The sequence below is a fragment of the Eretmochelys imbricata genome, chromosome 2 (assembly GCF_965152235.1).
Source record: "Eretmochelys imbricata isolate rEreImb1 chromosome 2, rEreImb1.hap1, whole genome shotgun sequence".
NCBI lineage: Eukaryota > Metazoa > Chordata > Testudines > Cheloniidae > Eretmochelys > Eretmochelys imbricata.
In genome coordinates this window covers 257594426-257610668 of record NC_135573.1, presented here as the reverse complement: position 1 = coordinate 257610668, position 16243 = coordinate 257594426, and the positions used below count along the sequence as shown (strand labels likewise).

Sequence of the window (16243 nt, the reverse complement as noted above, 5' to 3'; positions counted from 1 at the left end):
CTGTGATGCATTAGAGCAGTGGTTCCCAAACTGGGGTTCATGAAATGTTACAGGGGGTTCTCAGGGAAAAATTCCCTAATGGCGGACAGAGCTGTCCTTAGAGACCCCAGGCAGCATGGGGCCAGCAGCCTGGAGCCCCTGGACTTCCAAGAGCGAAGCAGATCAAAGCAAGCATATCTATCACACTGAGGAGATTTAAACTTCAAGACTCCTTATAAGAAATGGAAAGGGAGGTGGATATTTTTTGCTGTTTTTAAAATTAAATAGGCAGCTAGTATTGTTTTTAAAATTATTATGAAGAACAGGTTGAAGCTTTGTTTTAATGTGTCGTTTACCTGGACTGCTCAAGACCTGAATGCTTGTGGCGGAGAAACTGTTTGCGTTGGCTTCTTAAATACTTTCATGCTGTTTCACATCGGATATTCCTTGATGAAACATAGGAGCCTTGTCTTATTACAGGCTTATTCAAAGTGATACAAGATACCAAAGTGAGATCTTGGAAGAGTGTTGCCGTTTTCATAATGTAATAAAACTACTGTAATGATAAATAATAATTAATAATAAATCGTGTGTAATAAGCATGTCATAAAAACAAATTGTATATTTCCAAGATCACTGCTTTTATAATTTATACTCAGGTAAAGGAGAAAATCCCCGGAAACATTCATTTTTTAGGAGCTTTGGGTTCGCCAGACTTGACATTTTCGTGAAAGGGGTTCACAGGCTGTTAAAGTTTGGGACCCACTGACCTAGAGTGAACTGAGACAGGAAAAGCAAAGGCTACCAGGAGCCCCCAGAGCTGGAAGTGTGGCCTGGTGGGGAGCGAAATCCGGGGTCATAAGCCCAGGGCTAGATCTCAGGCTGTGGGGCAGCCTGCGAGGGGGCAGGGGCCATGTCACAGAGAGGAGGGAGAGGGTGAATACCGCTAAGTGACGACCACAGCGCACCTCCAGAAAGGGGACGGGGTGGGGGGGCTACAAACACTGCTACCCGCCCAGCCCCAGCTCTGCGCTCCCTGCTGCCCCCAGGGCGGTCTCCCCAAGGAAGGGGCGCGATGGCGCCCAGGCGCTCGCCAGCCCCGGCGCGGGAGGAACCCGCTGCTGGCTGGGAGGAGGCGCCGTCGCTAGGGCAGGGCGCTGGTAAACTGAGCCGGCCGCTCCCCTAGCGACAGGCTCCGGCCGAGCCTGCCCGGTGCGAGCGGCGGGGCCGGGGCTGCCTGGCCTCCGGGCCCCGCGTGGGGGATGGCGGCGGGCGGGGCCCCCAGCAGCCCTGAGCCCTCCATGGACAGACACAGACCCGCCTCCGAGCGGACTCAGGTAACGGCCCCGGCATGGCCCTTCCCCGCCTCCGAGACCGACCCCCGCCCCAGGCCAGCAGGGCCCCCCCGAGACTGAGCCCCCCCCCCCCGAGACCGACCCCCCCAGGCCAGCAGGACCCCCCCCCGAGACCGACCCCCGCAGGCCACCAAGGCCCCCCCCAGGCCAGTAGGGTGCCCTCCCCGAGACTAACTCCCCCAGGCCAGCAGGCCTCCCCCCCGAGACCGACCCCCGCAGGCCAGCAAGGCCCCCCCCAGGCCAGCAGGGTGCCCCCCCCCCGAGACCAACCCCCCCCAGGCCAGCAGGGCCTCCCCGGGACCGACCCCCCACGGGACCGAGCCCCCCCCTCCAAGACCGACCCCCCTCAGGCCAGCAGGGCCCCCCCGCCAGCAGGGTCCTCCCCCCTCTGAGACCAACCCCCTCCCCTCCTAGACAGACCCCCAGGCCAGCAGGACCTTCCCCCCCCACCCCCCGAGACAGACCCTCCCCTCTTTGAGACCGACCCCCCAGGACCCTTCTCCCTGCGAGACCAACCCCCCACAGCAGGCCCCTCCAAGACCGACCCCACCAGGCCAGCTGGGCCCTCCCCCCTCAGAGACCGACCCCCCCCCGCCCCGTAGGGCCCTCCCTCCTCAGAACCTTCTCTTCCCCCCCCCCCCCCCCCCAAAGTCCTCCCCTGCCTTCAGAGATCAACCCCCTACCCTGCACTCAAAGACCAATGCTCCTGCCCGGTCCTTCCCCTGCCCTCAAAAACTGATTCCCCTGCCCCTGCAGGGCCCTCCACACACACAAACCTCCCTCTCTCACCCTCCAATACTTCCCCCCCCCCAGGGCCTTCCCCCCTCCAGACCAACACTTCCCAGACGCCCCTCTGCCTTAGAGACACCCCCCCCTTCCCCGCTGGAGACCCCCTCCACAGAGATACCTCCCGCAACCACACCCCGATGCCACCTCCACCCTCAGAGACACCCCCTCCACCCATGATCCAATGGCTGGAAGTTGAAGCTAGGCAAATTCAGACTAGAAACATGGTGTAGATTTTTAACAGGGTAATAAAACATTGAAACAATTTACCAAGGGTCATGGTGGAGTCTCCATCACTGACCATTATAAAATCAAGATGGAATGTTTTTCTAAAATATCTGCTCTTGGGATTTGCCGGGGGGCGGGGGAAGGGGGGGGGATTTCTATGGCCTGTGATATACAGGAAGTCAAACCAGATGATCACAATGGTCCCTTCTGGGCTAGGGATCTATGAATCACAAAGAGAGAGAGAGACGCACACACCCCAGCAGCCCATTCACTGTGCCTGGACACCCCAACCCATTCAGAGCTCCAGCAGGGAGCCTCTTTGCCCCACTTGGAGAGACACCCCCCAGCCTATCCAGAAAGACACCCCTGTACACACACTCCCTCTCAGACACGCCTCTCTTGGACCTTCCTGTGAACCCCCCTTCTGTGCCCCTATAGTATCCACTGCAGACAGGACCCCCTTTCCACCACCATCTGACATTTCCTCTACCTCCTAAGTCCCCTCTCTGGCAGACCCCAATTCCCCCCTGCAGATAGTCCTTTACAGACAGAGCCTTCCAGCCCTAGAAAGTCCACACCTAGCCACCCACCCAGCCATTCTCTGGAGGATCTGAATGGAATTTGCTTTTGCAGCCTATATCTTTATATAACCCAGATTTCTATAAAGCAAATAGATACACAGAGCTTCTATATCCAGAACATTATGTACATAGTCCCCTTTCTTACCAAAGCACTGGTAATCTGAAGCTACTGCTGTGGAACCAAACTGATTTACAAAAAGAAAAGGAGTACTTGTGGCACCTTAGAGACTAACCAATTTATTTGAGCATAAGCTTTCGTGAGCTACAGCTCATTTCATCGGATGCATACTGTGGAAAGTTTAGCAGATCTTATTATATACACACAAAGCATGAAAAAATACCTCCTCCCACCCCACTCTCCTGCTGGTAATAGCTTATCTAAAGTGGTCACTCTCCTTACAATGTGTATGATAATCAAGTTGGGCCATTTCCAGCACAAATCCAGGTTTTCTCACCCCCCCCCCCCAACTCACTCTCCTGCTGGTAATAGCTTATCCAAAGTGACCACTCTCCTTACATTGTGTATGATAATCAAGGTGGGCCATTTCCAGCACAAATCCAGGGTTTAACAAGAACGTCTCGGGGGGGGGGGGGGGGTGGTAGGAAAAAACAAGGGGAAATAGGCTACCTTGCATAATGACTAAGCCACTCCCAGTCTCTATTCAAGCCTAAGTTAATTGTATCCAATTTGCGAATGAATTCCAATTCAGCAGTTTCTCGCTGGAGTCTGGATTTGAAGTTTTTTTGTTGTAAAATAGCGACTTTCATGTCTGTAATCGCGTGACCAGAGAGATTGAAGTGTTCTCCGACTGGTTTATGAATGTTATAATTCTTGACATCTGATTTGTGTCCATTTACTCTTTTACGTAAAGACTGTCCAGTTTGACCAATGTACATGGCAGAGGGGCATTGCTGGCACATGATGGCATATAACACATTGGTGGATGTGCAGGTGAACGAGCCTCTGATAGTGTGGCTGATGTTATTAGGCCCTGTGATGGTGTCCCCTGAATAGATATGTGGGCACAGTTGGCAACGGGCTTTGTTGCAAGGATAGGTTCCTGGGTTAGTGGTTCTGTTGTGTGGTATGTGGTTGCTGGTGAGTATTTGCTTCAGGTTGGGGGGCTGTCTGCAGGCAAGGACTGGCCTGTCTCCCAAGATTTGTGAGAGTGTTGGGTCATCCTTCAGGATAGGTTGTAAATCCTTAATAATGCGTTGGAGGGGTTTTAGTTGGGGGCTGAAGGCAATGGCCCACCTTGATTATCATACACAATGTAAGGAGGGTGGTCACTTTGGATAAGCTATTACCAGCAGGAGAGTGAGTTTGTGTGTGGGGGGGGGGGGGGTGGGCGGAGGAAACCTGGATTTGTGTTGGAAATATGACCAGGGAAAAGTATAAAAATATTGCTCGGGCATGTAGGAATGAAATCAGGAGGGCCAAATCGCACCTGGAGCTGCAGCTAGCGAGAGATGTCAAGAGTAACAAGAAGGGTTTCTTCAGGTATGTTGGCAACAAGAAGAAAGCCAAGGAAAGTGTGGGCCCCTTACTGAATGAGGGAGGCAACCTAGTGACAGAGGATGTGGAAAAAGCTAATGTACTCAATGCTTTTTTTGCCTCTGTTTTCACTAACAAGGTCAGCTCCCAGACTGCTACGCTGGGCATCACAAAATGGGGAAGAGATGGCCAGCCCTCTGTGGAGATAGAGGTGGTTAGGGACTATTTAGAAAAGCTGGACGTGCACAAGTCCATGGGGCTGGACGAGTTGCATCCGAGAGTGCTGAAGGAATTGGCGGCTGTGATTGCAGAGCCATTGGCCATTATCTTTGAAAACTCGTGGCGAACCGGGGAAGTCCCGGATGACTGGAAAAAGGCTAATGTAGTGCCAATCTTTAAAAAAGGGAAGAAGGAGGATCCTGGGAACTACAGGCCAGTCAGCCTCACCTCAGTCCCTGGAAAAATCATGGAGCAGGTCCTCAAAGAATCAATCTTGAAGTACTTGCGTGAGAGGAAAGTGATCAGGAACAGCCAGCATGGATTCACCAAGGGAAGGTCATGCCTGACTAATCTAATCGCCTTTTATCATGAGATTACTGGTTCTGTGGATGAAGGGAAAGCAGTGGATGTATTGTTTCTTGACTTTAGCAAAGCTTTTGACACGGTCTCCCACAGTATTCTTGTCAGCAAGTTAAGGAAGTATGGGCTGGATGAATGCACTATAGGGTGGGTAGAAAGCTGGCTAGATTGTCGGGCTCAACGGGTAGTGATCAATGGCTCCATGTCTAGTTGGCAGCCGGTGTCAAGTGGAGTGCCCCAGGGGTCAGTCCTGGGGCCGGTTTTGTTCAATATCTTCATAAATGATCTGGAGGATGGTGTGGATTGCACTCTCAGCAAATTTGCGGACGATACTAAACTGGGAGGAGTGGTAGATACGCTGGAGGGGAGGGATAGGATACAGAAGGACCTAGACAAATTGGAGGATTGGGCCAAAAGAAATCTGATGAGGTTCAACAAGGATAAGTGCAGGGTCCTGCACTTAGGACGGAAGAATCCAATGCACCGCTACAGACTAGGGACCGAATGGCTAGGCAGCAGTTCTGCGGAAAAGGACCTAGGGGTGACAGTGGACGAGAAGCTGGATATGAGTCAGCAGTGTGCCCTTGTTGCCAAGAAGGCCAATGGCATTTTGGGATGTATAAGTAGGGGCATAGCGAGCAGATCGAGGGACGTGATCGTCCCCCTCTATTCGACATTGGTGAGGCCTCATCTGGAGTACTGTGTCCAGTTTTGGGCCCCACACTACAAGAAGGATGTGGATAAATTGGAGAGAGTCCAGCGAAGGGCAACAAAAATGATTAGGGGTCTAGAACACATGACTTATGAGGAGAGGCTGAGGGAGCTGGGATTGTTTAGCCTGCAGAAGAGAAGAATGAGGGGGGATTTGATAGCTGCTTTCAACTACCTGAAAGGGGGTTCCAAAGAGGATGGCTCTAGACTGTTCTCAATGGTAGCAGATGACAGAACGAGGAGTAATGGCCTCAAGTTGCAGTGGGGGAGGTTTAGATTGGATATTAGGAAAAACTTTTTCACTAAGAGGGTGGTGAAACACTGGAATGCGTTGCCTAGGGAGGTGGTGGAATCTCCTTCCTTGGAAGTTTTTAAGGTCAGGCTTGACAAAGCCCTGGCTGGGATGATTTAACTGGGAATTGGTCCTGCTTCGAGCAGGGGGTTGGACTAGATGACCTTCAGGGGTCCCTTCCAACCCTGATATTCTATGATTCGGCCCACCTTGATTATCATACACATTGTAAGGAAAGTGATCACTTTAGATAAGCTATTACCAGCAGGAGAGTGGGGTGGGAGGAGGCATTTTTTCATGCTTTGTGTGTATATAATAAGATCTGCTAAACTTTCCACAGTATGCATCCGATGAAGTGAGCTGTAGCTCACGAAAGCTTATGCTCAAATAAATTGGTTAGTCTCTAGGGTGCCACAAGTACTCCTTTTCTTTTTGCGAATACAGACTAACACGGCTGTTACTCTGCAAACTGATTTAATCACTGTTGCATGTATGGTTTAATATTCATGCCCCTCACCCTCAATCCTGTCTCTGTTTCTAAAGATTAACAATTTCTCACCCTAAATTTTTCCCCTTCAGGACATTTCTCATTTGTTGACTAGCGTCTTTAAGAGCACGTATACTGCAGATGTTATAGGGATGGACACTGGAACAAATCTGATCAAGTCCCGTGGAGGAGACAATCTCTATCATGAGAAGTTTGTGGGGGAGCTGCAAAAGGTAAAGCAAATAAACAAAAAACAGAGGCAATTTTCAGAGCTGTTCTGAGATTTAGCAAAATGTTTGTCAATGTTAATTCAGACCTCCCAGGATTTTTTTTCACAATGGTTTCCTAGAATCGCAACGAGATTTTCATGAACAGTTTGAATGCTAGTGGCAAATACCCTTCTTAAGACCAATTTTGCTTGTGTAGCCTCTCATCTCAGGTATTAGCCACCTGATGCTCCTAACTGTTGTTCTGGGAGTTTTTTCAGATGTGAAGTAAAAAACAATTCTCTTTAAAGTTCCTAAAGCACTATCTGCTTTTACCCTACATTCTCCCTGCAGTTTCAAGTGGATGTGATAGTCTTCTTACTATCCTTCAATAAATTGTTGTGTAGTGTTGTTGTATGCTCTTAAGGAGCTGCTGAATGGAGTGAAGTGATCCTTATATAACCATTTCCTACCTCACTGGTGGGTTGTGATACATAATTCATTAATGTTTGCAAAGCACTTTTGAGACAAAAATGATGAAAAAAGCTATAGAAGTGCAAAGTATTTTTTGTAATCCTGTTGCTTCAGTAGGTGCTGAGCGAGAGAATAGGAGACGAGATCACTGTTAAAATGAACAGATATTCTGATTTTGGCAACAGATGTTAATTTTGTAGGCACCATCTATCTCTTCGTACTGTTCACAGACTCATAGATGACTCGTGCCTCCCCATATTGGGGGGGCACAAATCTAAAGGCAAAGAGACATGACCGCACCATGTGTCTCCCCTGCTTGGTGCCCCAAGCCCTGTGCCCAGTCTGGGACCTCTGCACTCTCCCCGCCCCACCAACATTATCTGCAGGGGGGAACTCTGTCCTTCCCCCGCTGTGCCTTCCCCCCTCCCCAGCATGTTCGGCTGCTCTCCCTGGGAGCCGGCCCCAGGCGGGGAGCAGGACAGAGCCATTTCTCACGCAGCTGAAGCTGGCTACTGAGGGTCGCTGACTCTGTGCAGCGCAGCAACTGCCCGAGAGATCCTGGCTGGGGAGATGGTGGCACCTGGGCCTGACTGCTGGGGATAGGGGCTGAGTGAGCCGGAAATGTGCCTGGGGGGAGAGGGGATTCTGGCTCACTTGGCCCCTGTCCCTAGCAGCTGGGCCTAACTGGGGCCTGCCACCTTCCCAACCAGGCTCTCTCAGGCAGCCACTATGCCGCACAGAGCAGTGACCCTGAACGGCTAGCATAAGAAGTGGCTGGTTCTGCCCCTTCTGCTTCCTGCCCAGGCCCGGCAGCCACAGTCAGAGGCCGAGCATGCCAGGGGGCAGGGGCAGTGGGAGAAGGATAGAGCCCCTCTCCTTCCCCATGCTGGCAGCCCATGCAGAAATCTGGTGTGGCACCTGACCCTGCATACCCCACAACGCATCACCTATGCACAGACTGCAAGACAGACAAGCATGAATTTCAGATTCTATATTTTTCTCCTGAATTGAGTTTCTTAAGAAGGTACCAGTGAATGGAGTCTGCTTTTTCTTGACAATATCTGAGTAGTGTGTTTGAATGATCTCTCCTCAAACATTGACATCTTGTCATTTAAAGTAAGATGCTTCCCAAAAGAAGTACCATATATACTCGTTCAGAAGCCGAATATTTTGGTAAAAAAGTGACACATCGAAGAGTGGGGGTCGGCTTATAAACGGGTCTACACCAAAATTTGATGATTTAAAACTCTATGAAATCATTGAATTGAATATCTAATACGTTGTCGTTTTGTTTACCTGGAGCGTCTGCAGGCACGGAGCCCCTCAGTTCCCAGTGGCCGCGGTTTGCCGTTCCCAGCCAATGGGAACTGCGGGAAGTGGCGCCACAGGTAAACAAAACATCCTGACCCTCCAGCGGCTTACCCTGATGGGCCGGGAGCCAAAGTTTGCCAGCCCCTGAAATATAGGGTCGGCTTATGAAAGGGTCATACGGTTTTTACCATTTTTACTTATCCCTCTTGGGGAGGAGGTGTCGGCTTATAAACGAACCGGCTTATGATCGAGTATATGCGGTAGTTAGCATTAAGATAAACCATGTTATCAGAAAGTTATTTAGATTTTCTTTTAAAGTGGGTGGTGCTCTATCCATCTGAGGAACGGGTACAATATGTGCTGTATATTCAGTGCAAATCAGAGCTTTACAAAATCCACTTTCCAGCTTGCTATTGGAGAACAGAAAACTTACAAGTTAGAGGTGGGTGAAACTGAGCTATCAATTCACTTTTAACTGCAGATTTTAAGCTTTCAGGTTTTGAAGGGTTTTTAAAAGTTGTTTTTAGTCCTAAATCTGAACAGATGTGCAGTCTTTCTGAGTCTGTAGACAGGTAATCTTAAAACCTCTCTTGTTGGAGCAGCTGTGGAATGAAATCAACAAGACTTTGGTCATTTTCACGGCTGATATTCAAAACCAGTAGGAAAAAATTGATGATGAATGCTGTTTTGTTGAAACTGAAATTTTCTCAGATCCAAGATGGAATTGGGGGATCGGGGAAGAAGGACAGAGAGAGAAGAATAGTCAATAGCCTACTATTTAGGACACTCACCTGGGATGTGGGAGACTTGGTTCAAATCCCTGCTCTGAATCAGTGAATTAAAAAACTTTCTAGTAACTAGGGGAGAGAGAACACTTTAAATTTAATCATATACCTGATATAGTATCTGGAACACAAGCAGGGTCCAAGCATAGCACCTTCCCTCTTTCCAGTAGTTGAGGTTGAAGGTCAGGCTTCTCAGTAGGGTATTGCCCCTGGAATTCATTGGTAAAGGGGCTCCTTTCGTCATATCTGCCTCTGGTTATAAAGTTTAGTGATCTGACTGGTAGGCATCTGGTAAATGTTTCAAGCCCCACCACAAGTTAAATGTTAGAAAATAATGCATTCTATTCTGAGAGTTTATTCTTGTAAAGCAAAAACATTCTAGCAAGACTTCAGAAAGAAACAGAAAACATTTATTTTTCTATTACATGTACTGAAATTAGTAATAATTTGTGATAGCTAAAAATATATTTATTTATTTACATTCACCAATCTACTTGCCAGATTCATACTGAATATAACCATCGACTGACAGAAGTTGACATAGTAGAAAAGCACATCATTCAGGCAAGAGCTCGAGCAACAGCAGCAGAAGAAAGGGCTCTGAACATGTTGAAGGTAGATGTTGGGGAGGACTTCCACAACATTGGATTGCCACCAGGTGAGGTTTCTGGGAATGTTACCTATCCCAGTACACATTTATGGGATCTGGAGCCAAATTCAATGCTTATTTAAGTCAATGGAAAGACTCCCATTGACTTCAGCGAACTTTTGATCATAATGCCAGGGTTTAATACCACTTATACTAAAAGAGCAGCTCTGAGAAACTGTAAGGAGAGAATCAAAAAGAAAAAAATTAATCTTACATAATAAGAAACTAATTGGGCAGGTCATTTTCAATGCCTGAAACCTGCCATTAATGGTTCTATACCTTAATTTTGTTGCAAGCATATATAAACAGCTGTACAAAAATCATTAATACAAATGTCTTCACAATTGCCCTATTGATAAGTGTTATTACAGGCAGGGAAACTGACACAGAGATTAAGTGATTGGTCCAAGGCCCCAGAGCCATGAATCAGAACTGAATTTAGAATTCTGGAGTTGTTTGAGTCAAGTTCTGTGCTCAGTTTACAGACCATATTTCTCTCCAAAATACTTCATTGTAGTGATGTGAAGGAGAAACAACAGAAATGTGGACTGACCATTGTTAGTGTATCTTAAAATACCAATCTTTTGTTTGTTTTTGTTTTTTTTTAATATTGTAGTGAAGTCCTCCTTTCGATGGTGTGTGGATAATGACCTTCTCAAAAAACATAATTTAATCTGCCCTGAAGATTACATCACTGATAGAATACCCATTACCAAAGCACCTAAAGGTAACTTTTAAAGTAGAGACTAATACGGATTTCTGATAATGCTCTGAAGAATTAGACATGGATAGCCTGCGCATAATGCTCTGTACTTCTGCCTAATGAGCAGAATCACTAAGGGCTTTACCATATGCACACTTAGTTCGTGGCAAGCTGGGGTGTAAATTGACTGTGCTGTAGCCTGTTGTGCACTAGGTGTCCATGTAGACCATGTTGCTGAGCACTAACAGTTCTCTAGTGCACTTTAATGTACCCTGCTTTGAAATGGGAATAGATTAAGGAGGACGATAGACTGTTTAGTCTATGGCAACCGGCTCCACACAGAGATGTTGTGTGCTGCAGGCTAGTGTGAGGTAGATTTGCACCCAGCTTGTTGTGAACTAAGTGTTTATATAGACAAGCCCTAACATTTAAAGTACTAAGAATTAGCTTAAAGGACACAGTAAAGATATTACATTTGTAATATATTACAAAAATTCTCCTTTCTGTGTAACTAATAAATTACTAAAACTGCAATTTGTTTTAAATATCAAATTTACTTTTCATTACCAATGCTGTTTGTTTATTTTTTTCAGCTCACTCACTTTAGACAGCGAATCTGTGGTGGTCAGTTTCACCCTGTGATTCTTCTGCATTAGCAAATGCAGCAGTATTTATGTGATAAACAGAGCAGACAAATAATTAAATTATTTAAATGAAAGCAGTTTTTATTTTAAAAATTTGTTCTGATTAATCTCTGTGCCTTTGTTTTAGAGCTGATCAAAAATTTTCTAACAGAATGTTTTTCCATCTAAAATGCTGATTTGGTTAAATTGAAATGTGTTATGAGAACATATTAATTTTGTCTGAAATTTTTATGGGAAAGTATCAAAACGTTTTTAATAATGTCAAAATATTTCATTTTTACTTTATCAAAACTTTTTTTCAATAAGGTGAAATGTTCCACTTTGATTTTATCATTTTCACACACACACATATATAAACAAAACATTTCAATACGGTCAAAATGAAATATTTCAGAACATTTCATTTTGCAAAAAAATCCGTGGTTTCTACTTTTTGTCCAAATTAAGGATGATATGAAATTTCAAATCTTGGAATTTCTTCAGTGTGAGAATTCCATTTTTTTTATCAACTCTGTTTATCCATTTGTAAAGTGGAGATAGTAACTTATCTACCTCAGAGAGGAGTTATAAGGCTTAATTAACTGTTTTTAGATCATATTAAGATCCTCAAATAAAGGGTGTTAAAGAAGTTGAATGCAGTGTTGTTGTAACTGTGTTGGTCCCAGGGTATTAGAGAGACAAAGTAGGTGAGGTAATATCTTTATTATTTATTTATTTATTTATTTATTATTATTTTATTATTATTGTATTTTGATCATTGTAAGTTTGTCCTAAATGTTATCAGTATGATTTGTGATTGAAACAGATTAACCTACTTGTAACAAAATAAACTGTAAATATGGCGGAAACACTAGAGCACTTAAATATTTAGTTGTTTTGCTAACTCCAAGACCAATCTTGTATTATTAATAATTAGGGCTCTCAAGCAATTAAAAAAATTAATTGTGATTAATAGTGCAATTAATCGCACTGTTAAACAATAATTGAATACCATTTATTTAAATATTTTTGGATGTTTTCTACATTTTCAAATATATTGATTTCAATTACAACACAGAATACCAAGTGTACAGTGCTCACTTTATATTTATTTTTGATTACAAGTATTTGAACTATAAAAAAAAAAAGAAATCGTAGTATTCAGTTCACCTAATACAAGTACTGTAGTGCAATCTCTTTATCATGAAAGTTGAATTTACAAGTGTAGAATTATGTACAAAAAAAACTGCATTCAAAAATAAAACAATGTAAAATTTTAGAGCCTGCAAGTCCACTCAGTCCTACTTCTTGTTCAGCCAATCAAATTTGTTTACATTTGCAGGAGATATAATGCTGCCCGCTTCTTGATTACAATGTCACCTGAAAGTGAGAACAGGTGTTCTTGTCGCACTGTTGTAGCTGGCGTCGCAAGATATTTACGTGCCAAATGCACTGAAGATTCATATGTCCCTTCATGCTTCAACCACCATTCCAGGGGACATGCATCCATGCTTATGATGGGTTCTGCTGCATAACAATCCAAAGCAGTATTGACCCACGCATACTCATTTTCATTATCTAAGTCAGATGCCACTAGCAGAAGGTTGATTTTCTTTTTTAGTCGTTCGGGTTCTGTAATTTCCGCATTGGAGTGTTGCTTTTTTAAGGCTTCTGAAAGTATGCTCCACACCTCGTCCCACTCAGATTTTGGAAAGCACTTCAGATTCTTAAACCTTGGTTCAAGTGCTGTGGCTATCTTTAGAAATCTCACATTGGTTCCTTCTTTGCGTTTTGTCAGATCTGCAGTGAAAGTGTTCTTAAAACAAATAACATGTGCTGGGTCATCATCCGAGACGACTATAACATGAAATATGTGGCAGAATGCAGGTAAAACACAGACCAGGGGACATACAATTCTCCCCAAAAACGTTCAGTCACAAATTTAATTAACACGTTATTTTTTTAACAAGTGTCATCAGCATGGAAGCATGTGCTCTGGAATGGTGGCTGAAGCATGAAGAGGCATACGAATGTTTAGCATATCTGGTACGTAAATACCTTGCAATGCCAGCTACAAAAGTGCCATGCAAATGCCTGTTCTCACTTTCAGGTGACATTGTAAATAAGAAGAGGACAGCATTATCTCCTGTAAATGTAAACAAACTTGTTTGTCTTAGCAATTGGCTGAACAAGAAGTAGGACTGAGTGGACTTGCAGGCTCTAAAGTTTTACATTGTTTTATTTTTGAGTGCAGTTATGTAACAAAAAAATCTACATTTGTAAGTTGCACTTTCACGATAACGAGATTGCACTACAGTACTTGTATGAGGTGAATTGAAAAATGCTATTTCTTTTGTTTATCATTTTTACAGTGAAAATATTTGTAGTAAAAATAATATACACTTTGATTTCAATTACAACACAGAATGCAATGTATATGAAAATCTAGAAAAACACCCAAAATATTTAATACATTTCAATTGGTAGTCTATCGTTTAACAGTTTGATTAAAACTGAGATTAATCGCGATTAATTTTTTCGAGTTAATTGCATGAGTTAACGGCAATTAATTGACAGCCCTATTAATGTTTCTCTGCTTACAGTAAGTTTCTAAAATGAATACTTTTCTCCCTATTGCTCAGAAAATGTCAATACTTTTCTTTGAACTGCAGGAAAAAAAGAGCCTGACTATATCAAGGAGACGCTTAGTTTTAAACAACTCATTTCTAAAAGTCCACGGGATCAGAAACATACAGAAATCCCACACTTGAGGAAAACATTAGATAGTCTGCCAGATGTATCTTTATCCACCTTAACGCTGACTTCAACTCCTGAGCCTAGACATCAGACTAAGAAACAATCAAGTAAGGTATATTTCAGAGATGCACTCTTTTTAGCCCGTCAAACAGTTTAGGACTTATTGCTATCCCTGTAGAAAGAGGCAAGTCCTAGCACATTGCTATTTTAGTGTAAGTTGTTGCTTTCCATGTTGGAGAAGAGAAAAATACGGTAGTTTGCTGAGGGTGAAATTCTATACTGTTACATAAAGCCTAAGTAATCAGGAATAGGTATTTTATATAACACCCCCCCCCCCAAAAGCTGCTGTATTTGACACTGAATTTTGCATCACACTCTCTGTTTGTTTCAAAGAAATCTAGCTCCTCTCACAAATCAGTCTGGAAAGATGATATGTACAAAGCGGATAGAGAACAAGACCGCGTTTACCTTGCCAGACTTGAGAACCGACATAATTGCCTGAAGAATCCCCGCTTTTTCCCACCAAATACTCTTAATGGAGGAAAATCTCTTATTTTTCCTCAGAAGAAGGTAGATCGAATGATAACAGGAAGAAAAGTGACATTTGATAAAAGGTACGTATCTTGACTCAGACCCTGATCCTGCAGAGAGTTTTGCTTTGGAGTTATTCTGGTTTTATACCAGTTTAGCCAAAACAGTATTTTCTCCTGTGTATCTTGATTATAATCATTCAGAAATAATATCTTGCAAGGTTTTTATAATTTTTGTTATTCATGCTTATGGATGCAATCAGGACATTCTTAAGGCATAGATAAATAACTGACAGTGTAAGAGCTCACTGAATATTTCTCAAAGTCTCTCCCATTATTTTATTTCAGTGATCCTCAGTCTGTTCCTGTATTTCTAGCTACCCCGCCCGCTGTTTTGTTTTCTGAGTATGAAGTTGGTCAGGTTTATGAGGTAACAGCTTTTTCATCTACAAAGAATTTATTCTACCTCTGAGAAACTTGATGTCTCTCCATGACTTTCATAGTTCCCCCACCCCTATGCAGACTTCCACATAGCTAACTAAACTCTCCTGAGCCTCATTTTCATCTCTCTTTCAATCATCAGCAGAACTTCCTGCAAGGAGTACTAAGTGTGATCCTTTTCAACCTCAGGTTGCTTTTGTATGACATGTCCTTTACTTCAGATGCTGACAGAAATGTTCAGTTTTTCCATTTACAAAATACCTACCTTCTAGGCGTGTTGTGAGAAGTAATTCACTGCTGTATGCAGAGTATTATGAAAATGAACAGTGGTGCATAAGTGTTATTTGGTATTCTATTCTTTTTTAAACAAAGATGACTATAGAGCTGCAGAACCTGACTTCAGTGTGTCGCCATGTAAGAGTCATTCCTCCATCTACTTCAGCCTTTGCTATTGGGCTGGGTAAGTTGCTATACTAGCTCTGAAGATGCAAAATTGTACAAGAACTAATTTGTCTACTTGAATATAATACATTGATTTTTGTATGTGTCCCATCTACAATGCAATCCAGGTGGGCAGATCCTTAATCCCATAGAGTCTCATATCACTTCTTAGAAGTTAGAGGTTGTCTTACCTGTCTAGGACAGTCTACATGAAACTCCCAGACAGAAGTCTGAGACTCTAGTGGTCTAATTAAAAATGAAATGTAGGGAGATCAGACTGAAACAAAAGAAATGGTATGCATAACACATCTAGACGTAGGCTATGTCTACACTACTGTGGTAAATCGATCTACACTACGCAACTCCAGCTACGTGAACAACGTAGCTGGAGTCGACATTCCTTAGATCGAGTTACCGCGTGGTCTACACCGCGGGTGGTCGACAGGAAAAAATCTCCCATTGACTTACCTTACTCTTTTTGTCGGGGGTAGAATACAGGGATTGACTGGAGAGCGATCTGCAGTTGATTTGGCGGGTCTTTGCTAGACCCGCTAGATCGACCGCCAGTGGATCGATCTCAGAGCATTGATCCCTGCCGTAGTGTAGACCTGCCCTGAGACTGCAAAAACTCATCTAGGTCCTGATTCAATGCCCATTGAAATCAGTGTAAAGAGTCCCTTACTGCCCATTGACTTCAGAGGGAGCCATGGATATATAAGGACTGCAGGGTCAGGCTCTCTTATGGTCACACCATTTATGGCAAATTATCTAAGATAGCACATATTAAGAGTTCACTAAGAGCAGCTTTCAAAGGGCAGAATATGGTCATG

At 44.2% G+C, this 16243-nt stretch overlaps 1 protein-coding gene across 1 annotated transcript in view; it reads left to right on the top strand.

Annotated features, from left to right (window-relative positions):
• Positions 1-1241: 1241 nt before the first annotated feature.
• DLEC1 (DLEC1 cilia and flagella associated protein) overlaps positions 1242-16243 on the top strand; it is a 56862-nt gene continuing 41860 nt past the window's right edge. The window contains exons 1-8 of the mRNA XM_077808418.1: positions 1242-1316; positions 6586-6726; positions 9771-9927; positions 10535-10645; positions 13917-14113; positions 14395-14615; positions 14880-14961; positions 15345-15432. Coding sequence (XP_077664544.1) covers positions 1242-1316; positions 6586-6726; positions 9771-9927; positions 10535-10645; positions 13917-14113; positions 14395-14615; positions 14880-14961; positions 15345-15432 — 1072 coding nt within the window. The remainder of the gene's footprint in view (positions 1317-6585; positions 6727-9770; positions 9928-10534; positions 10646-13916; positions 14114-14394; positions 14616-14879; positions 14962-15344; positions 15433-16243) is intronic.